This window comes from Gasterosteus aculeatus, chromosome 16 (genome assembly GCF_964276395.1).
Source record: "Gasterosteus aculeatus chromosome 16, fGasAcu3.hap1.1, whole genome shotgun sequence".
Classification (NCBI taxonomy): Eukaryota; Metazoa; Chordata; class Actinopteri; order Perciformes; family Gasterosteidae; genus Gasterosteus; species Gasterosteus aculeatus.
The window spans coordinates 13,739,841-13,763,710 of record NC_135704.1 but is presented as its reverse complement, the minus strand read 5'-3'; the positions used below and the strand labels follow the sequence as shown (position 1 = coordinate 13,763,710).

The 23,870-nt window shown below is 45.2% G+C and overlaps 2 protein-coding genes across 10 annotated transcripts; one reads left to right on the top strand and one right to left on the bottom strand.

Annotated features, from left to right (window-relative positions):
• Positions 1 to 7,350, bottom strand: LOC144388873 (uncharacterized). 9 transcript variants are annotated; one of them, XR_013453135.1, is made up of 4 exons: positions 3,720 to 7,350; positions 3,426 to 3,523; positions 2,283 to 2,724; positions 1 to 1,649 (listed from the first exon to the last, which is right to left on the bottom strand). XR_013453135.1 is itself a non-coding variant. In XM_078091440.1 (4 exons), exons 2-4 carry the CDS (start codon positions 2,649 to 2,651, stop codon positions 921 to 923), a joined length of 1,017 nt encoding a protein of 338 aa, XP_077947566.1. In that variant the 5' UTR covers positions 2,652 to 2,724; positions 3,426 to 7,350; the 3' UTR covers positions 1 to 920. The 9 variants fall into 9 exon arrangements, 7 of the variants coding, with proteins under 7 accessions (XP_077947566.1, XP_077947562.1, XP_077947563.1 ...); XM_078091440.1 differs by having other exon boundaries at positions 2,283 to 2,561; positions 2,643 to 2,724; positions 3,426 to 7,350; XR_013453133.1 differs by having other exon boundaries at positions 1 to 539; positions 632 to 1,649; positions 2,283 to 7,350.
• Positions 7,351 to 17,186: 9,836 nt separating this feature from the next.
• pou1f1 (POU class 1 homeobox 1) lies at positions 17,187 to 23,808 on the top strand. The gene is made up of 7 exons (XM_040201663.2): positions 17,187 to 17,527; positions 18,463 to 18,624; positions 19,340 to 19,438; positions 21,267 to 21,530; positions 21,666 to 21,830; positions 22,056 to 22,116; positions 22,760 to 23,808. Exons 1-7 carry the CDS (start codon positions 17,392 to 17,394, stop codon positions 22,998 to 23,000), a joined length of 1,128 nt encoding a protein of 375 aa, XP_040057597.1. The 5' UTR covers positions 17,187 to 17,391; the 3' UTR covers positions 23,001 to 23,808.
• The last annotated feature ends 62 nt before the right edge of the window (positions 23,809 to 23,870 follow it).

Below are 23,870 nucleotides of genomic sequence, written 5' to 3'. Positions count from 1 at the left end.
TTCCAGTTTTGTAACAATGTTTTTTTTATTTACAAGTAGGTTTAATATTTAAAAGAAAAGGAATAATCAATCCAGAAACATTGGTCGGTTTTATGGCAAGATATAATCTATGCTTTAAAAAAAAGATTACTATACTGGGGTACCCTACCAGTATAAGGTGACTACTTGAGGCCCACCGGGGCGGGGGAGTGAAAGGGGACAAGGGGGCCACCACCAGGTCAAAGGGAAGAAAACACAGCAAATCAAAAGGAATTAAAACACAGCAAACAAACAAAATAAACCGAAAGGGCCTTCCACCTCGTGAGCCACCCCCTGTAGGCCTACTATATGCCCACCTGCACTGGCATTAAAGGGACCCCCAGTATAGGGCGCAGTAATGGTTGTTCATGTAGGACAAAACAAAGACACTAACCCAGAAAGAAAACAAATTCGCAATTCATAATCAAAGATACTATATAAACCGGGTAACCATAATCTATTTTAAATCAAAGGCAAAAACAGCAGTGACCAGGCTCAGCGTTGCACCACCTGATCATTTCCTGTATAAAAGAAAGAAAAGGTAAATAACGCCAATAAACATTTCACTGCTAAAAAGCATATTAAAACATGAAACAGAAAACCCCTGACATACCTCTAGATTCCGCTCAAACCCATCCGCACGTGGCGAGTGCTGTGCCTATGCCGTGGGAGACCTACAGCAAGCCCCCCTCTAGCTCTAGTGGGGCAAAAGCTCCCATTTAAAGAGCACCTGGTCACACCTGTTAGGCATCACCAATTAAGGTGGTGTGGCCAAACAGGCAGGGGGGGGAGGGGAGAGCTCTACCCATCACAATCTACCCCCCATTTTCTGTCGGCGACCCGCCGATAATAAAAAACAAGCAACAAGCAAACAAAAATATAAAACACGGTTTTAAGGAAAGCTACTTCCACAGCCTAGGAGTGGCAGAGAGCATATTACCCGACCCAGTTACCCGAGAAGTTGCAGCCTCTCTCCCGCTTCTCCATGCTGGCACAGGGAGATTATGGGGGTTTGGGTGTCTCCCTGCTGTCTCACGCTGGCTTCGACGAAGAGGCACTGTACTGGATCCTTCCATAGGGTCATCATTATCCACATCCACTGGGGATATGGTGCCAGCAATAGATTTGGCTGGTGCAGGTGGTTGAGGGCAGGAAACCAAGGGCTCTAGCGTAGCTGTCACTGGTTGGGGGACAATCCACCATTCACCATTCGGTTCGCAATCTCCTTCATTGGTAGGTGATCTCCCTTGCTCCTCAGAGTCTGGCTCACTTATAGGGATGGTTAGTGGGATTGGTCGCAGGAGAGTTCTATGGACATGCTTGATTTTTCCTGCGTCATCCAGGGGTGCGATAGAATACACTGCTCCACCATCAGAAGGGGTCTTGACAACTTTGTACCTCCGGGGACCCCAAATGTCCTGGATCTTCACTCTGCCTCGAGCACTGTTGTCTTTCAAGTAGACCATTTCACCCTCTGTCAGATTGCCACCAGCCACATGCTGGTCATGTCGTTCCTTCCTGAGGCGAGCTGCTGCTTGGATCCTTTCCTTGGCCCCATCAAAGGCAGTCTGGAGGCGCATTTGGTGTTCTTGCAACCAATCACCGATAGTACCTCCAATTGGTTCCTGAATCTTGCCAAGGAGAAAATCAACAGGAAGTTGGGGTTCTTGGCCAAACATTAGAAGGTAAGGTGACTCACCAGTGGTTTGATGGGTGGTTGTGTTGTAGGAGAAGGTAACATGTGGGAGGTAGCTGGGCCAATCTGGCTTCTTGACAGGTGGAAGGGCCTGTAATAGGCCATGTAAGGTCCTATTAAACCTCTCACATTGGCCATTCCCCTGGGGGTGGTATGGCGTGGTGCGTGTTTTTTTTATGCCATAGAAACTGCACAGCTGCTGGATTAACAAGCTCTCAAAGTTCCGGCCTTGATCCGAATGTATTCGGGCTGGCACCCCAAACCTATAAAACCATTCCCGGACCAGTACCCCTGCCACAGTGGAGGCCCTTTGATCACGGGTCGGGACAGCTTGAGTGAATTTGGAGAAGACATCGGTCATAATGAGAACTTGTTCTCTTCCATCGCGACCACGTTCCAGCAGAGAAAAGTCAATGGCTAAAATTTGATTCGGTCGGGAAGCTACCAGATGGCCCATGGGTGTTCTCACAGCAGGGTATACGGGTTTGGCCAGGGTGCATCGTTCACATTTTTGACACCAGTCCCTGACATCCTTATACAGACCTGGCCAGTAGCACCGCTGCCTTACCAGATTAGTAGTTCTCTCCACTCCTTGATGTCCATGACCCTGATGCAGTTGTTGAAGCACCTCCTCCCGCAGGGAGGCTGGCAGCAGCAGCTGATGAATTTCTTCTCCACCATCCGGACGGTGAATGCGACGATATAGGAGCCCATCTCTCTCCACCATCCTATTCCACTGTCGCACCAGTTCCTTTACTGGTTTCGAAAGAGCCTGGCGTTCCTTCTTGTCTGGGGGGTGTTTGCAGCGCCAAAACTGAAGGAAGCTTCTCAACACTGGATCTGCATGCTGGAGGGTGGCAAGGTAATCTGGGGTGTGAGACGGAAGGGCAAACACTGACATCTGGGTTACCTGTACTGAAGGGTCAACCTTGTTCATCAGGAATTCTGGGAGGGCGGTTCCTGGAAGGAATGTCCCCAGATCTGGCGGTGTATTGCCATGGTGAGGCTGCCTGGAAAGGGAGTCAGCATTAACATTAGAGCGACCCGAGCGATACCTAATGGAGAAGTCAAAAGCTGCTAGTTGAGCCGCCCACCGCTGTTCTGTTGCCCCCAGCTTTGCAGTGCTCAAATGGCTAAGTGGGTTGTTATCAGTCCATACAACACATTTTTGACCCAACAAATAGTCCCGAAATTTTTCAGCCATTGCCCATTTTAGGCCCAAAAACTCAAGCCTCATGGAGCTGTAATTGGGCATGTTCCGCTCTGCTGGCGTCAGGGTTCTGCTGGCATATGCTACCGGCCTCACTTTTCCATCCTGCTCCTGAGAAAGCACTGCCCCTAATCCACTGAGGCTAGCGTCCACCTCTAGAATGAAAGGCAGAGAAAAATCAGCATACGCCAACACAGGGGCACTAATTAATCTGGATTTAAGGTCCTGGAAGCTCTTCTCACATTGTTCAGTCCAAAGCTCCCCAATTATCTTCCGAGAGGCTTTTTTTGTGCGAGCGTCTATCATGTTGGCTACAAGGCGATGTAGGGGGGCTGCGATTTTTGCAAAACCCTCCACAAAACGTCGATAGTAGCTACAGAAACCTAAAAATGACCTTAACTCCGTTGCATTTGTTGGTCTCGGCCAATTTGCCACAGCTGATAATTTTCCTGGGTCTGTGGCCACGCCATCTTCGGTAATCACATGACCAAGATAGTTTACCTCCGTGCGAAAGAAGCAGCATTTCTCGAACTTTACTTTCAGTTTCTCCTGTTGCAAGCGAGACAGCACGGCATCGAGGCGCTTTAAGTGCTCATCTACTGTGGAAGAGAAGACAATCACGTCATCCAGGTATAGTAACAGTGTCTGAAAATGCTGTGCACCAAAGATCCGTTCCATTAACCTTTGAAATGTACCAGGCGCATTACAGAGGCCGAAGGGCATGCGGTTAAACTCAAACAAGCCGAAAGGTGTACAAAAGGCTGTTTTTGCCCTATCTTTCTTTGCGACCGGTACCTGGTTATAGCCGCTTGCCAAATCCATAGTTGAGAACCAACGTGCTCCTGCCAGGGCATCGAGGGACTCCTCTATCCGAGGTAAAGGAAAGGCATCCCTGCGTGTCTTGCTGTTGAGTTGACGATAATCCACACACATCCGTAGGCTTCCATCCTTCTTTTTGACGAGGACTATTGGGGACGCGTATGGACTGCAACTTTCTCGGATTATCTGGGTCTCTAAGAGCTGGTTGATATGATTTTTAACAGAATCGTAATCTGAGGGGGGGATTCTCCTAAACCTCTGTCGCACAGGCACATCATCTAGCAATGGGATTTCATGCTCTATAAGGTTAGTACATCCCAGATCCCCTTCAAATGCCGAAAAAACAGCATGATGTTTCTCAAACATGGACCGTATCCCAGCCTGCTCTGTCTCTGGAACATTGCTAAGATCAAGAGAAGCTAGTGTATCAGAGATGTTTTTCACCTGCCCCGTCTGAGAACTCATGGTCGCCAGGGTACCCATTCCTGCTGGCTTCCTGGGAACCTCGTTGATGCCTGTAGGTAAACTCACTATCTGGGCCTGGTTTAGCATCCCTAGGGCACAGCGGGGGTAAAGTTTAACATCAGTGTCACCAACATTCACAACTGGGATGTAAGCAGTACCATGATGCACTGTGACCATCGCAAGAGATACTAACAAACCACCAGGAAGAGCTTCTTGGTTGGCAAAAGGTTCAAACAAAGCCTGGAAAGGTGGAAGACACCTCTGCGGACAGGTCGCGGCCACCAATTTAACTGTCCCCCCGGGTATGTAGACTGGATGTTTCCCCCTCACCCTAGCAACTCCACTGGCACCTGTTGCAGGTCTGGCCCGGCTCTCGTGACACTTTTGGAAAGCTTTCTTCCATGCCTCAGGGGCCTCTTTCACAAGTGAGACATCAAAAAGGGGTGAGGCCTGTTGCCCGAACAACTCTGCATAACATTCACGTAATACATTCATGCCTAAGACACCAGGAACGTCAGATTCGGGCAAAGAACCAGGAGGATCCTTAACCACTAGGATCCCCCTTTTGGGAATAACTGTACCCATTACAGAAACATCGAGCTCTACATACCCCACATATGGAATGCTAAGTCCATTAGCTGCTGTAAGTTGTAGCCACTGGCATGCCTGGGGAGAGTTGTCAAAATGCTGGTGGAAAAAGGACTCCTTAATGGTGGAGACCATTGACCCCGTATCCAGTAGACAGTCTACCTCAACCCCACCAATGACCACTGCAACATGTGGACAAGGACTAACAAGTTGAGAGAGACACTGTTCATCCACTGGATAACATGAACCTGTAATGGCCCCTTCTGAATCGTGGTTCTGCAAAACAGAGGGCATTAGTTTTCCGACTGCTGATTTTGAGCAGTTGCCCTTTGCATAGGATGCGCCTGGGGGCGCTGTTGCTGAAAAGGGACCCTTGCATTATCGCAATTACGAGCAAAATGCCCTGGCTGCTGGCAGCGTCTACAGAGAACAGGGCCTGTATTCGAAGGCCGAGACCATTTGGAGGGGTTCTGTAATTGCAAGAGGTGGGTGGAAAGCTGGTTAATTTGTTCTTGTTGTGCTTTAAGCATCTCTTTTATCTCCGCCATTTCACTTTGAGATGAGGTACTCGTCTGCTCAGACACCCTTGAAAGGTGGGTAGCACAGATGGAGGGGACGGAAAAACTGCGGGGCCTACTTTCCAGCTGTCTACCTTCCCTCTCCCATCTGACTGCCTCCCCTCGCACATCCAAGAGGGTAACTAATGGCTTAGCACGTACAACTTGTTTTAAAGCTCTGCGGAGATCTGAATCATTAACATGTTCCACAAACTGATCTCTCAATAGAATGGCAGAGTTAGGTATAGCCTGAGGAGCATTCCTCATGATTTTTTCCATAAGCTCAAATAACGCATGAGAGTAGTCCTGCAACGACTCACCCTCTAGCTGTTTTCTGGAGAAGAAATCCTTTTGTAAAGCAACATAAGACAGTGAACATCCATACACTTCCTGTAGTATAGTCAAAACCTTCTCTGGATCCTCACGATCTTGCTGGGGCCTATACTTGATCTCATCTTTGGCAGACCCCTCCAAATGATCGTAAATGAAATAGGCCTGATCTATGCGAGTTAAATGCCTGGCCCGCATGCTAGCACGGACCTCTTCGACCCATTCTACCACTCCTATACCCACATTCCCCCTAAACATGGGGCACTTCCTTTCTCTGGGGATGTAGAGTAGGCGTTCAGGCGCTGCCCCTGGGAGACCAGCAGATCCAGAGGGGCCAGGGAGTTCAGAAGAGCCAGGAGTCAAGCTTGCTGGACGTGCTTGCGTTGCTGAAAGTTCTTGTGAAAGTTGTTCATTTTGAGCCCGGAGTTGAATCACCAAGTCCCGTAAGTCCAGCTGGCCTTCCTCCATTTCTATAGACGTGGGTGGTTTTGGCACCTGGGAGCCAACAGGGATACAGGTTCCTCTTCCTCTTTAAGAAGAACCTTTGGCCAACTGCTGTTTTTGCCCAAAAAGAAATAAATAGTAAGCTATCCGAAAAATATACACATGGGGGGGGTCCTACATAAAGCAACTGTCAGAAAAGTGAACTAGAAGGACACGTCTCTGCTCTAAAAAAAAAATAATAATAAAATAAAAAAATAAAAAGAGTCCTGCCAGCAACGCCAATTTGTAACCGGGGCGGCCGTTCGCCTGGTCACAAGGGTGACAACGTCACTTTGGGGCTCTCACCCAAAGTATATCAGTTGTAATGAAAAAGAAAGGGGAGCAGAGAGGTGAAGTTCCAGTTTTGTAACAATGTTTTTTTTATTTACAAGTAGGTTTAATATTTAAAAGAAAAGGAATAATCAATCCAGAAACATTGGTCGGTTTTATGGCAAGATATAATCTATGCTTTAAAAAAAAGATTACTATACTGGGGTACCCTACCAGTATAAGGTGACTACTTGAGGCCCACCGGGGCGGGGGAGTGAAAGGGGACAAGGGGGCCACCACCAGGTCAAAGGGAAGAAAACACAGCAAATCAAAAGGAATTAAAACACAGCAAACAAACAAAATAAACCGAAAGGGCCTTCCACCTCGTGAGCCACCCCCTGTAGGCCTACTATATGCCCACCTGCACTGGCATTAAAGGGACCCCCAGTATAGGGCGCAGTAATGGTTGTTCATGTAGGACAAAACAAAGACACTAACCCAGAAAGAAAACAAATTCGCAATTCATAATCAAAGATACTATATAAACCGGGTAACCATAATCTATTTTAAATCAAAGGCAAAAACAGCAGTGACCAGGCTCAGCGTTGCACCACCTGATCATTTCCTGTATAAAAGAAAGAAAAGGTAAATAACGCCAATAAACATTTCACTGCTAAAAAGCATATTAAAACATGAAACAGAAAACCCCTGACATACCTCTAGATTCCGCTCAAACCCATCCGCACGTGGCGAGTGCTGTGCCTATGCCGTGGGAGACCTACAGCAAGCCCCCCTCTAGCTCTAGTGGGGCAAAAGCTCCCATTTAAAGAGCACCTGGTCACACCTGTTAGGCATCACCAATTAAGGTGGTGTGGCCAAACAGGCAGGGGGGGGAGGGGAGAGCTCTACCCATCACACGTGCACGCTTCTCCTTCAAGTGTAGATACTTGAAGGCAGGAGCAACATCTTCTTCATACTTCAACAGGATAACTGTGCTCTGCACAGATGACAATCTTGGAGAAGCTAGAATCTAGGAGCGTTATCTCTACATTATGATTAAAATCGTGATCTTGCTCGTGAACTGTGATCTTGCAGAGACATATATGTCGATATCAGGGTTTTTTTAATCCATTAAATCCTATTATTTTAGCCTGTAGGGTCTCACGGGGCTCTCCCGTAGACCCACACACGTCTCTCCGTTAGATGTTTTGATTGACAAGTAATCTTCTGCTGTGCTATCTGTTGTTGCCATGGCAACAACACATTTTTTTCCCACACTTATTTCACCACACTAAATCATTTTATTGGTCAACTGGGCAAATGTTACATCTGGGAAATGCCTGCACAGAGGTGTGTTAGCTGAGATTCAAAGCTCCTGAAAGCATCAAAACATGTTTTTTGTGACAGTCTGTTCCTGCCGTGGAATACAGGTAAGTGACTGCAACTCATTGAAAAGCTCAAACAGCTACTTTCATGGCGAGAAAATCTACAGCAGTGGTCCAAAAGGCGTCAGCTGTCCAATGGTGATATCTTCTTGAAAAGTGATCTAGAAAGGACAAAGACCTCTTGAGGAGGAGGTCAAGGTAGATGGGTTGGGGATGTGAGTGCGACAAGGGGATGAAGCCATACCTGACAACATTATATTGTAAATTGGAAACATGACCACACAAACACCTTGGTACCATGTCTTCTAACGCACGATGTGTGGAGAAGGTGTAAAACGATCACTGCAGTTGCTCTCCGTTCCTCGTCTTTTTTGTCTCTTGCTCGCCTGTCCCAAAACCAACCCTTTAAAAAAGACACTGTCTATCCTGCTTGTCCTCAGCCGTGGGGGGAAACTATGAAAACTATTTAGCTCTGTGCATTCAGGCTTGTCCAAGTAAAACAGCACTTTTCTAAAGCAACAATTCTGCACAACATGCAAAGCATTCCACATGCTTTTAGCAATTAGTTTGTCTCTTCTCGCACAATGTCTGTTGAAGCAGATGGATAACATGCAGACCAGTCCGCTGCTGTTTTAGACGTGGCCTTCAAGTCGGCCACAGCATCAGAATTTGAGCGTCTGAGGCTGTGACTACTGTAAGAAAACATCTTCAAAGGTAAAATGATGAGGCATAAGACCCGTTGCACTGAGCAGGCCCCTCTCGGATGATCTCCGTACACAATCGCGTAACGCCACCAATGATCTTGAGGTTGTGCAGCTACGCTTTGAAGCTTTTTAGTTACACTATGGATCATCAGGACAAATTAGCCTTCATTTGGTCCCGTCCCTGTGATCTGTGTGCCTGGTCACTTCCCTTCTCTCCCAGCCATCTGAGACCTGCTCTTTTCATCGTGGCGACCGTTTGATCTGAACCTCTGAGCTCTGGTCTTTACAACGCAGGACGCTGACAAAAGGGGAGAGAAGACACATTGTCTTCGAATTGTATTGCAATATTCGTGTAATTATTACTCCTCTTAATTTCCTTGCCGTGTTGCTTTTATCATAAAAGCTCTTTGAATTTAGGAGAGAAAAAAACATCCCCACTGACACACTGAAACGTAACGCTTTAGCATCATGTCATCCTTTGACCCAGCCTCTTAAACCCACAGCTGTTCCACCAGTCTGTCTTGCCTGGAGCCCATTTACACACCAGTGGGACCCCCAGTCCCTGTCAGTCTCATCCTTCTCATGGTTACTCCACCCCAATGGTTTATCAAACACAGCCGTGCAGAGATGTAACTCACACCAAAGCATTGGGTAGTGGGACCAGGCTTTAAATAGTCAATGACAACGTGTCAATACGCATCAAAACCACGACACCAAACACACTGACGACTGACGTGACTGAGGACCGACATCACGAAACATCAATGTTCATATTCCGCTTCGCCTGAACGAGAACAGGAAGTGGTTTCTGGGTGGAAGTTCTGTGTGTGTTGACCCCTCTCCGCCCCGGGTGGATTCTCTTGCTATTCACACTTTGTTACTCGCTGTGCCTGTCGTGCCACGAGTGGGTGCTTTTCATACACACACACACACACACACACCAGATGTGCGATGGCCGAGGGAGCGTTTTCTTTTGAACCCCCGGCTGGTTCTTATATTAAAAAGCTCGAGGCACAGAATTTGGACTTTTCAGGGAACATCATTATTGGCTTTGTTTATTGCTTGGTGAGGATTGACCTTTTAAATTAGATAATTACTATTGATTTTATGAACATATAAGAGTAAAGAAAGAAATCAAATATGAAATGCTCATTTAACCTTTGAAAAATAAAAAAAGGCACAAAAGCTTAAGTTAAACGGTATTAAAATATATTTTTGGCCAATGGAACCAAGAAGATAAGATATAAAATATCATACAATACCGCATTACCGCTAACCATTATAAAAAAGACATCAGTGAAACTGTTTACATGACAACAGGAACGACAAACAACTCTTTGTTTTGTGATCTTTGAGACTTGGTTTTAATTTGTGGAAACAGAAATTATAAAAGGTTTTCTATTTGTGTAATATCACCCCATTACGCAGAAGTAACATCAAGGGCTAAATACATTGTTTGTGTTTTTTCTTTTTGTCATTTTGTATCATTCAGGGACATGTAAGTGGACATGAGCCGACTGTGCAGTTCCTGTAATTATAATCATCATAATTCTTCCTGTCAGATTGTCGATGTGATCAATCTTTCTCACACAGTCATTTAAATCACTGTTGATAAAATAAATAGTGATTACTACACGTTTAAAGCACCTATGAAAATGAACTTTGAATAGCAATGTATTAGACAACAACATGAAAACCACATTACGGTGTGAAATGTGTTGCCTTCCGGATCAATCTTTCACTGTCCCGTCCACATTGTAATGGTTGGTCGCTCACCTCCTCCAAAGCCTTGTTCATAGTCTGCAACGTTTTTCACCCCAAATCTCAATAAAGCCACCTGGTCAGTGTGCATCTGATAAACATATAGAGGTGTAACTTCAGCAACTTAAGAGATACTTAAGAGAAACTGGTCTGGACTTGATTGATACCAAAACGGAGCTTAAAGAACTGAGTGAACTTCCATCGCTCTAGATCTGCTGTGCATATGAACAAAGCTCAATACATCTAAATAATAGGTGATGATTTATAAATGATGTGTTTGAAACTGGTCCATGGCAAAAACAATGAAATACGTTATTGCAGATATTACATCACAAAAATGTTGTCACATAACAGATGTTGCTGTGCAAACGTCATCCGTGAAGGCATCTTACATTTGTTAACACTACAGCGCCGTCATTCACACATTTACACACTGCTTTGTAGCGTGACAGAATGAACAGTACGAAACAATGTCCACGGCGCAGGGATGAGCACGGCGAGAGAGCTTGATGAGGTCCTACCTGCACGTATCACATCACGCCTTTTATTGTACGTGTACAGCTGTCAATAAGTAACAAGCTTGAGTGGATCTGGATGAATAAACAAGCCCCCGTAGGATGATGACTGGCTCCCCAGCGAGGAGCCAGTCATCATCCCACACCCCGATCCTGTGTAACGACTCTTCCCCTGAAACGCCGACCAGGTTCACGGATATCGCTGCGTAATGAACTGTGCACAGGGAGCCTGTGGAGGGAGAAATGTCCGCCGTGAGGACAGGGTCCCCGAGGGACGAGGCAGAACGTGCCGCCGAGGTCGCAGCCAGGACCTTTGTGATGGCGTCAGTGCTCGTTGTTCTGTAGCCTCCTTGTGGTCTGGGGAGGCAAAAGCACAACGTCGATTTTTTTTTTTTGGGCTGAATGCACAGGGTTCATTATTTTGTAATGGTTTATAAAGTTATTATACTTTAGAGGCCGAGTGCAGGTTAACAGTTAAGCTGTTTGATCTAACGAATAGAGTGGAGTCAAGTGTACGGTAAAGTTCATTTCCCTGAGAAACACTTGGCCCACAGACAGCCACGAATATTAGATTAGCAAAAGTAGAAAAGTGCTTCAGCAGGTCTCTATAGGTGGAGAATATTCACAAGTTCAAGAGGAAAAACTACTGTCCTTAAAGTTCCTTTACTCGGGATTTTTATAGATTTCCGACTTCAGGCCTCTGATTGCATTCAATGCAAAAAATGTATCGTCTGAGTGAGTTGGATAGATTTGAGATGCAGCCTGTCTTGCTTTGAGTGTGGATTTGATTATCTAACGTTCACTATCCAATGATGTTGCATAAATGGCCCTTAGATTGTATACGTTTTGAACACACGTGTGGTTTTATTTGTCAAGGCACAAGGAATCGTCAAGATACAACAATTAACAATTAGTTGTCAAGATACAAAGCAAAGGTTTTAGTCTTTTGGCTCGTATGGATAACTTTATACTGTGCCGAAATACCAAATTTTGGACCGGATATTTGCTTTTCATCTGTTCCCATTCCATTGATAACAAGAGTAACCCTTCTTAGGACACTGAAGCTCACACAAAATCACTGCTCGTCACGGCAAAGGAAAAGTTCAGAATGTTTTCAGCAGTCATCCCCCGTCACCAGAACAATATAACATTCTGATAGCAGACCGAGCCAGCCATGCGGATCCACATGGTTCTTCACCCCCATAAGCTTTTATGTGAGGGCAGGCGCCTTGTTTAGAAAAAGAGGGGATAGACGGTAATAAAGCCCGTAGACTTACAGGCCACATGAGCAGCCCTGCCTTGGTGCCAGTTGCCTAGCTACCGCCTTCATCCATCCCGTGTCATTGTTGTCTTATTTCGCTCTTTTTTTCAAATGTTTCATCAGTGCGGAGAAAAGACCTGAATGAAGCGTGTTACATCACGTGCACATCAGCGTGCGCTGCTCACATTGTATTTTATTCTATCCGTTCATTTACAACCCTTGGTTCCGCTGTGCGCTTTATTTTAACGTTAAGCATCACAACCCTAAGATCAAGATGTCCTCATGCATCAGGGATATAAAGGACCACTGAATGTTGCACGACACATGAGGCTAATCATTTGAAACGCATTGAGACAGTTGTTTATCTCAGTGTAGAACCATTACAAAAAGTAAGCAGCAGCCCGGGATTACTTAAGGATTCAACTACCTCTTCAGAGTCAAGGACAAAAACAAGTGCTTTCAAATATGCCTTGAATGTAGAGCAGTCTTACCTGCATACAGGCACCACTTATTTATTTATTATCATATCATCTGGTACATTGTGAATCTTTGTGTCAAATGTGTCCTGTCAGTGGTCTGTTAGATTTAGTTGTCCTTCTGCAACACGGTGTCGTTTGTTCAAAGAGACGAGGAAAGAGTCACAAAGAGCAGTGAGCCGGCAGCACTGTGGACTCTGTGGAGACCGAGGGCCCAACCCGTCTGCTGCCGCATTCGCATATGGATTGTAAAATAAAAGCGTCTTTAAACATTCAGCGTCCCGTGCCATAAACATATTAAGCAAGTCCAATAATGTTGGTGTGTTTTTCAGGAGGAAGGAAGGAAGGAAGGGAGAGCGGGAGCTCAAGGCAAGATGCTCAGTTGCGGAAATGTGGCTGCTGGATTCAGGACAAATGAGAATTTTACAGTAGGTTTACGATTTTTTTAATTTCTTTTTCAGTCAAAGGATTAGCTGCTTGTTTTGAAACGTTCGCTTTGTTTAAATGGGGCTGTTGGGTTATTATTGAGGACTTTGTGTGAGTGAAAGCCCGTGGCATTTTAGTCATTCAACCTGTTTAAAAGAGCGACAGAGAGCAAAGCAAAATTAAGTGTTCTAGACGAAAGACAAATGTCCCTTGATCTTCGCATAAGTGGATCTGCTCTAACTTAAACAAAAAAACACATTTCCTACGAAACAGCATTTCAGAAAAGTACCGCAAACAAGGTGATGTGGTCCATCTATACTAAACTGTGAGCTCTAAGTTAATTTGGGGATAATGTCATTAAACCAACCAATATTTGGCGTTACATTTACTTAATGAAGAGAGATGGTAATCTGCTGGAGAAGAGCACAGCCGATTTAGGAGCCCTTCTTGTTTCCTTCTCTGGACGGTTAACCTTTACTGATCCAACGGGGTGCGTTGAATATGTTGATGAAATTAGCCTGGCGGGCCGGGCGGTGTTTGTGCCGTGGTCGGTGAGTCAGGCGCAGCACCGGGCAGATGGTGGTTGGAGTGGTGCACGAGGCTTGATATTCATTAGGAGCGCTGACCTCTGCCATGATGCATTCAAGCATCCAACAAACCTCACCCGGAGTTCATCCCTGCATAATGAATGGGTGCAGACATTCAAAAACAAGACAAAAGCCATTTGCAGCGGTTAGCTTCACACTCACTTGCCCTTTCTGATCGTCTGGTTGGCTAAAAACAAGGATATTTTGTACAAATGTTCTCTCAATGTTTGTTTAGAATTGGAGAACTAACTCTGGTGCTGATTTCGTCCTTCAGGTATACGATCATATGAAGAATCTGCTGAGGTGCTGCTCGGTCAATCAACATCCAGTCCAAGTCCAGTCTGTATTAATCAAGACAACGCACCCGCCCACACTTAGCCCGTGAAATTATTTCCCAAGTATCAATCTCAGAAAACATAAGTTTGACAGAGATCTTTGACATGTGACAAAACGCATTCTGCTTCACACAGAATTATTTAATTAAAACCTAAACACTGATTGTGAATAGTGCGACTCAATAATGCCCTTTTAATGCTGTTTTTATAATCCTTAATGAGCATTATAAAGTTGTGAGATTTATAGAAATGTTATGGTAACACAATAATAAACTGCATAAATCAATTATATTAATGTATGCAACTAATCATTTTATCAGCTTTATGCACAGTACATTTTTATAGAAATTGGATAAACATTTGATCCTTGTCTCAGTTTTACATGCATGTACAATGTTCACTGACAGATATTCGAATGGGCATTTTTATTTAGTTTTTCCCATATTTTTAGAAAAAGTGTTGAAGTGCTGATCAGCTGATCAGCTGTCGGCGGCTTCATGGATATTACCGTAAATGTGAATGTGGATCTTCGTCACCAGGCAGCATGAAACAATAACAAACAAACTAGTAACAATGTAATTGAAAGTAATTCCTGGAAACATCTCTTTTTTCTTTTCTGGTGTGCACACTGTGCTTCCTCTGCTGTGGCGGATTACAGCCACTCGCTGAATGTGCCAACTTTGCATGGCTGCAGTCGAGTTTATTCGCTTTACGCCTGTTGATGGAAAAACTTACTTAAATTACTTTTGTTGGGGGGGGTCTTTTCATAATGTGTTTAACAATGTGACATAGTGTGTGAAAATAATATTTTTCCTCGTGCTCAACATGGTTGACTGGGTGCACTACTACTGCTACACAGAATGAACCCCCTCATGGACCATCTCCTTTTTCACACACACAAACACCTGGTACACAGAACGAGGACGGATGTGATACCTGTGAGAATGTGTCACCACACTGTGTTCCCACTGTCTCCAGTGGATGGATCAGTGGTCTTTGGAGGGTGTGTTTGTAGGTGTGTATGTGTAGGTGTGTGTGTGTGTGTGTGTGTGTGTGTGTGTGTGTGTGTATAAATGTACATGTATATACGCACACGTCCTATTTTTACATATGCGTTATATATATGTGGAGAGGGGGAATATGTCTTTACTAATTATAAAAATGTCTCCATTATATTTACGTCCGTGTTAGTCGTGTATGTTTGTGTTGTGTGTGTGTGTGTGTGTGTGTGTGTGTGTGTGTGTGTGTGTGTGTGTGTGTGTGTGTGTGAGTTTCTGAAGGAGAGGGGAGGGAGGATGAGGAAGGGGATCTAGGACAGGTGCTTTAAGAAAACCCTTTGACTCATGGTCTTTTCACTAATTAAGTTTAGGCTCTTTATGTGCATATGCATGTGTGTGTCCGTGTGTGTGTGTGTGTGTGTGTGTGTGTGTGTGTGTGTGTGTGTGAGTGTGTGTGTGGGTCTGTGCGTGTGTTCATCTATCCATGGGAAAGCTTTGCCTTCTCCACTTCCTCAGCTTTTTAATAAAGCTTCAATTGCTGGACGTTTACAATATAACACGTATCTACACTTCATATCAGGGGAAGACGACACTGACCTGATGAGGTGTGACTCGTACTTTGGTGTCATCCTCGTTTCATCTCAGCAGCCTTTTACACCAGCTGCTTGCACTGTATATAAAGCTAATCTGTGATTGTTTTGAATTATTAATTAGATTTTTTTTAATCATTGATCATTGAAGTGAAGAATCGTTACAATTATCCACCTGTGCATTATGAGAGATTCACACAACAGCGCACATATTGATATAAAACAGAGGCGTTGAGTCTCTATGTGCAAAAATAAACCTGCTTTCACCAGCTGGGAAGATGGTCTTTACCCTGAGTGGGAGACATTGGCTGGAATGAAAGAGAGAGAGAAGTATTTTAAGGATGATAAAGCACTGCTGGAGATTTTTTTTATACATTGTCAGACAGCATTACATTCAGTATTGTTGTTTGTTGTTGTTGGTTGCCTCGCTGTGTATCTATTTCAAACTTTGTGTGGGGAAACAGAATTTTTTCAAGTCTGTTTTGGTTCGATTTGCAATTCATCACAAAGCTCTCAAATAGCAACGCTCATTATTGTTGCTTTTAGTTTAATCAAACACATTAAAAAGGGAATGTGAGAAACTGCTTTACCTTTTCAACACAAATAACCGGAGAAGTTCTAATAAAATAAGATGCTTTGAGACGAGTTATTGTCCAAAGGACTAAGTGCATCCAGACAGAATTTACACTGCATGCTTAAACTAGTTGAATCGCGCCCGCCACCCACAAGCTATTTTCCACCTGCTGCCCACCTACATTAACAATAGCGAAGCCGAGTTTCCGGGACAAACACGCAAACAGACACAACAGAGTGCACACAGTGGCCACGCTCTTCAGATTAACCTTTATCCTCTCAGACGAGGCCTGTTGTTTTTACCTCCAGCGCTTCTGCATTCAGCACAATTTCTTCCGCTCACACGGAGAAAAGCCTCCAAGATCTCACCTCAGGAGTTCCTGCCAGGCAATTAAATGTCTGTGATAAAAAAAAGGGTGTTTTTCCCAAGTTTTGCAATCGGTTTGAGACAATCGGTGGCCACGCCGTCATCTGTGTCATCACATTAAACTAGCCTTTGTTTTCTGTTGTCTTTAAGTGTTCGCTTTATTTTTCCGGCTGCAACTATAACACAACCCTGCAGTGGGGGGGGAGGGAGGAATGGGGGGAGATGGTTAGAAGGGGGGAGAGGAGGGCAGAGGATCGGGTTTCTCAGCCGCTCCGCACCTTAATCCTGGATTTGGAAACGAGATGAGCAGAATGCAGGTAAGGACAAACACAAGTAATAACAACACTGACATGGGATTGGGAGGTGGGGGGACGGCGGCGGTGGGGGGGGGGGCAGCTCCATAGGAGATAGGGGGCCTCACAGGTAGGGAGAGGGGTGGTTAGTAGTAGGTGGCTGACTTATAAATACCTGCAGTAGACAAGGTCGGCGAAATGCTGAGGGTACGAGAGACGCTGGTGCATCTGTGACAAGGGGGACGGGGGACATGTTCTGCAGAGTCCTTACTGAGAGGAGACTCGCTGGTTGAGTGACACCTTTGAGCAGATATTTCTGTGATGGTAAGTTCAGCTCATCCATAATAATTCGCCGAGAGTCTCGGCTGAGGCTGCAGATGTTCCCGCAAACTGTTCAGACTCACACCCATTTCCCCTCTGAGAGAGAGAAATAAAAAAAGGTAACCCTCGCAAGTTTTGAGAGCTGAGCTGGGCTGAATCAGGGAGGACAGCGAGAAAACAGAGACAGGGCCGAAGAAGACAAGAGGAGGACAAAAGGCCCAAAGAAGGAGGAGGAAAGGACGGGATTTCAAGAGGACAAGAAAAGACCCGGGACGTGGAAAACAAGTGAAGGCGAAGCACAGCGAGGAGGGACCACTTCGAGGATCAAACTTCAGCGAGCACCTGGAAGGAGGCCACAGAAGAATGGCATGCCAGGTATTCAGCGCCGACTCTTTCAACCCACTGGCAGGAGATTCCCCCTTGCCGATCCTCATGCACCACGCCTCAGCCGGTGACTGCCTGCCAAGCGGCTCCCATGCTCACAGCATGGTTTCTGCAGGTAAAACTGTGTGCCGGGACGCTAATTATATTCCCTTTCATGCCGTCGTGTTCTGTGGTCATAGTGGGCTTTTTTTAAATTAAAATCCCAGGTGCGACAGGGCAGCCCTGTACTACTTTAGTAGCTATACGAAGAAAAGGATGTTGTCACTGTGGAGTTTCTGGTTGTTCTTGTTGTTGAGTTATTAAGTCTCACAGGTGCTGCAGGGAAGTGATGTCTCATGTCAGGCTACAGGTTGATCCTATAGGCCTTTTACTTTACCCAAGCTGAGCATGAATGCAGATGAATTAGATTGAAAAATAGATTTATTCAACGGCAACCTAAATTATGTAAATGTATCTAATCATCTGCTTTGGCCCAGCTGTCTCTCCTCAGTGGATAATTGCTCTGTTATCAGTACAGCAAACTCCTCAAGGTCTTTTTCCTTCCCGCGGAGCATCGTGGATAAGACTTCCTGCAGGTTTTAGTGCCTGCTGATTGTCAAAGCTCTGAATAAACTGGATTAGGTCGTGCGGAACATCTTAATGTATCTACTATAGCACTAAGTCTAGTATATCTTGCCAATCGATTTTAGTGGCCCACGTTTGTCTTTACAGTCCATGAGCTGAATGGGTCATCTGATGTAAATTGCTAGAGAAGTACAATGTGTAGAATAAGTCAAATTTCACACGAACAGACCAGTTTTCAGCTACAGTGAAATAAAGTTATCCGACAATAAAATAGCAATAAATAAATGATGACACATTCGCTGTTTTAGAAGCGTATGTTCTGGCTGCCCATTACCCATCATAGGTTCATTCCAAATCCCTCTTTTTTGTGTGGGCGAGACCTATGTCACATGTTTGGTTGTATTTATTGAGCACTTTCAACTTGATGGTAGTTAACGCTCTCAGTTTAAAGAATACATGTGCATCTGTTGTGTGTTTCTCCATCAGTATCGTCTGGGCTGTCCCTGGGTCAGCCTTCCAAGCGCTCCCACATGCACCTGTCCACCTCCACCCTCGGCAACGCGCTCGGCAATGCCCCCCCGGGCCTGCATTACCCGGTCGCCCCCTGTCACTACAGCAACCAGCAGGCCACCTATGGCATGATGGCAGGTGAGTGGTGGTGATTGTGCGTGTGACAACATGTGTCACAATTATATTAATCGTAACTATGATATTAGTCAGTCAACAAACGATGAATCACCAAGAATCTGAATTTGGTCAGTTGAGCCCTTTAATTATGTACTAAACAAATGACGCTGCGCTGGAAATGAAGTGGTGGCCTCACGGTGAAGGTGACATAGATGTGATGATGGCAGAGAAAATGAATTTGTTGACTAATTCGCTATTTATTCTGGTTCTGATTTGGATGAGCGGCACGGTGGCGTGGTGGTTAGCACCGTTGCCTCACAGCAAGAAGGTCCTGGGTTCGATTCCGCCCAGTGGCCTTTCTGTGTGGAGTCTGCATGTTCTCCCCGTGTCTGTGTGGGTTCTCTCCGGGTTCTCCGGCTTCCTCCCACAGTCCAAAGACATGCTCTGGGGATCAGGTTAATTGGGGACTCTAAATTGCCCGTAGATGTGTGAATGTGAATGTGAGTGTGAATGGTTGTGTGTCTCTGTGTAGTCCTGCGATTGGCTGGCGACCAATCCAGGATGTACCCTGTCTATCGCCCGAAGTTGGCTGGGATGGACTCCAGCCCCCCCGCGACCCTGTGTGCAGGATAAGCGGTTTGACAATGGATGGATGGATGGATGATTTGGATGAGAAGGATGATCATCGTGCAGACGATAATAAAGGAATATAATCTTTCTCTGTCTCTCTCTGTAGCTCAGGAGATGCTCTCTGCCAGCATCTCTCAGACTCGCATCCTGCAGACATGTGGCGTACCGCACCCCAACATGGTGGGCAGTGGAAATCCATTGCAAGGTAACGATCAGATACACAAACGCACACACTTACACAAACATAATCAGTCCCAGACTTGCAGTTAAATCCATTAAATTGAGCAATTTGTTTATTTCAATTGAATTGAAATTTTTGCCACGCGTTAAAATCAATTTCAGACTTGATTACTCCGCCTAACGCCTGAGCCCTTTAGCGCACTTGTTCAACACGGCCTCAAAGACGACTTCCTAATGCTGCAGAAAAGGCAGAAACGTCAATTCAGAAGAAAACTATTTTATTTGTCTCATGCCACATTTCTTGCCAATTTTAAGTCAAACATAGGTTTTTTCTATTCCTGCCAGAAAATATTTTTCTGTCAACATGAAGCTCCATAAAGAATAATCGGACGATGCCTTTTTTTGTATTGCTTCAGCATTACATACAAAAGCTCACACGTCTGAGAAGCAGAGAAAAGAAGCAAAGCTCGCCAACGTAAGCAGGTTGTGATGGATTTTAAAGGCACTGGAAAAAAAATCCCAACGTGTTACTATAAGCGATGGGGTCCAACCTTTCGTTTGAGACGATGTTCTTTTTTCGGGATTGTAACATACCTCTAAGCACGATTCAGGAAATAAGAACATTTAAATGAAAAGATGATGATACCCATGTATGCTGCTGTCGAATACTTGGACATTTTAAAACAGACCTGCACAACTTGCACTAAAATCCTTATTTCTCAGTGTTATTTTCACCGAGAAAATAGGATGTTAGTTTAATGAATGCCAAGTTTTGGTTGTTCCTTTCAAAAGACATTAAATGCACATTAAAGACACATTAAATGCAACTCTGCTGGCACAGAACAATTAACATTTTCAGAGGAAATACGGTTGCTGCTCGTCGTTCAACGGAAAGCTTGATAGGATTTGAAGCACTTGAGTGTAGACTCTGAGACATCTACCCATTAATCCATATGGTGTAATAAAAGCGTCCGGTCGGCTGTTTCCACATTGGACGCGGGCCAGATTTAGGATTGCCGTCAGGAGGTCAATTTTAAATAAAAATTGCTAAAAGTGGTCGAAAACCCGCTCTTAGCAGAGGGATCCTTGAGAGTAAAGAGTAGTAACACATATGTCAGGTAATACCATTAAACAAGACTCTGTGTGACAAATACCTAGTGGGCGAGGGCAGCATTTGGTTTCACTTCCACAGCCGGATGCTGTTCTTTCTAGTCTTTGTGGGAGCCCAGACAGACCGAGCACAAAGGATATACATTAATCAGGAGGCGTGAGGCACAACTCCTTAACGATTGCACATGGCACTCGCTTTCTGCTGGATCTGTAGAAACACATGTCATTGCTAAGACGTCGGGCAGCTTCAGAGAGGGATACAACATTCTATTTTTGCTGAGCGTAAATCTGCTGATTCTGCTACGCCCTTTGGGCGGTGCACATGTTGCAGCAAATTGTAGCTGCTCCAAAGGCTTGTGGGGAGCTTTCACACAGCCGCTAAAAATGGAACATTACAACCTTCGGCTAGGCTCCGTCGCACGGGAGACACTTTTAGTTTGAGCCAAAACACTGCAGACGTCTGTCTCTTATCTCCCGTATCATTCAATTTGTAAATGCGGTTGTGTGTAATTGAAATTTCAGTCAATCTCAACACTTTTCCCTGCACTACAATCCCCAAAACACAAGAGGGAAGTGTTGCACACCTCACCTTAGATTCTGTCCCAGCAATGTTGATACCATCGAAAGCCGGTCGGACCGGACAACATTTGCTTGCTGCCAGACTTAAATCTGTCTCCCCTGAGACACTTTTCCAACAAACATTCCTCTCAAAAACGTTCTCTCCCTTTCTCCCTCTCTCTTAGGGTCTCTTACTCCTTGCTTGTACAAGTTTCCGGATCATGGTCTGGGTAGCGGTTCCTGCGCGTTAAGCCACGGTTTCTCCTCACTGCCCCCGGCGCTGCTCTCCACTGATGAGGCCCCCGGGGGCCAGAGCATTGGAGAGATGAAAAGTGACGGCCAAAGGAAGACCATGCGGCACCCGGAGGACGCCCCTGCCATGGACTCGCCGCAGATACGAGAGCTGGAGATGTTTGCCAACGACTTCAAAATACGGAGGATCAAACTGGGTGAGTATCATCGAGCGATGATGATGATCATACCTGAGATTTAGCCCACAAGCCAACTGCACCCGTTGGTGACCTCGCTGCTTCTGTGCTCCGGGTTATTCAATCAAGTGTTTCCCTTTTGTTTTTGACCTGCAGGGTACACACAGACCAATGTAGGCGAGGCTCTTGCTGCCGTGCACGGCTCAGAGTTCAGCCAGACCACCATATGCCGCTTTGAAAATTTGCAGCTGAGCTTTAAGAATGCCTGCAAACTGAAGGCCATTCTGGCTAAGTGGCTTGATGAAGCTGAGCTGGCCGGTGGTGAGTCACACACACGCGCCGCATGAATCCAGATTTGAGTCAATTGTAAACGGTCAGCTACACATTACTGTTGTATCACCACGCTTTTCTTGCATGATTGTGCACATCTAACACTGGGACAACAGTTAACCCCCTTTTGGCTTTACATACATGCAGTGAGCCGTGAGCATTGTGGGGGGTTTTCCCTTTAGTGATACTAACAACACTTTTTTCTTCTTCCTGCAGCCTTGTACAACGATAAAATAGGAATGAATGAGCGCAAGAGGAAAAGGAGAACAACCATCAGGTACTGTATCAGCCCCAACAGGGGTCTTTGACCTTTTTTTTCCTCCTACAGCTCATTTAGTGAGTGAGTTTTACATCGCCGAACGCACACATGCTGTCTTACTTTCATGGTCCGCTGCGGTCATTGCCTCCCGTTACAATCCCGACATACAGGGGACACACAGGGGACACACAGGGGACACAAAGGGGACAGGTGTGGGTCTTTTTGTGTTCTGTTTGGACGTGCGCCACTGAACAAAGCCTCTGTTCTCAGCACCACCACTCGGCCGTTGCTAAGCAGCCACACTGCTTGGTGAGTTTAAATGGTGTCTAAACAGGGAGGTTTGCCAAATGTGGATTCTACTTATTCAATCACGCAGTACAGCAGCGGTCTTTGACACCTTCCTTTTTAGATTTTTTGCTGATGCTTGTTCTTGTCGGGGGGCGGGACGTCTGTGAGTTCGATTGGATAGAAAAAAGAAAAAAAAACAGGCTTACAAAGTGAGTTTGAGAATATGGACATAATCTTTCAACCTCTAACAAGTCCCTCGTCACCTACATGTGTGGGACCTCTAAACTATAAAGGGCAAAGATACAGTGCGTACCACACGGGGACTTTTTGAGTGTTCACCTTTTGCCTCCCTCTCCCTTGTTCCCCACTGCAGCCTTGGCGCCAAGGAGGCTCTGGAGCACAGCTTTGTAGAAAAAAACAAGCCATCGTCGCAGGAAATAGCCCGGATAGCCAAAGTCCTCCATCTGGAAAAGGAGGTCGTCAGAGTCTGGTTCTGCAACAGACGGCAAAGAGAGAAACGGGTCAAAACCAGTCTGAACCTCAGCTCCTGTTTGAACAAACTCAGCCCACACTGCATCGCACAGATGAGCAAAGCTCAGAGACCGATGACATAGTTGCACGGTTCAGCATCAGGTTTTTGTTCACCTCTTGCTCAAAAAAAGTTTTATTGTGAAGTCAAATGTCTGACAGGAATCCAAATCAATTCAGATAATAATTTATTTAGGTGAGTCGGTCCAATATTCTGTGAGTTGAAACATTGAGGATTAAACTTTTTCATTTTCCTCATCCGCCAGTTTCATAGCTTCCGTGACCTGATGTTTTAATGTACTGAGCCGTAGCTAAAAGTTACGTACAAAAACCCAACACAACGTAATCTATAAGCAGCCGAGTGCAGATGAACATTCATGGAGATCAGCCCTGTGCCTTCGATCGTCCTTTTATTGTCGAGAAAGAGGAGAAGCTTTATTGTTGAAGACACGTTCAACATTTCCCTCGACGTTTGACAGCTGGACCCCTCGTGTTGTTGTTGTATTTGTTTGTGAACTTGTGATTTGTGTGATCTGATGCGTTAATCACCTGTCTTATATGGAACATGTTGGTTTTATTTAAAGTAATATAGCCACGGTCAAAAAGTAATATATTGAAAGTTTACCAACAACCTATTTATTTGTCACCTAATACATAATGTTGGACTACTTTTCTGAGTACGACCTCTCGGATTAATGGAAAGACTTTGTAGCATTTTTTCTTGTCAGTGAGGATCTGGACTCCGTTCGCCTGTTGTCACGCTGACATGATTTTTCACGTTTGCTGACGTTACGCTTTTGTTGTTGTTTGACGAAGTGTCATAAAAAGAAGCTCTGACCTGGTTGGGAGGACCGCTTGTGTGAAGCGCCTTAATAAAGTGACAAGCCAACACAAGCCTTAATGTTCACTTCACATCAGGTACTATTCATTGGTGCCTGCAGAAATCTGACTGCAAC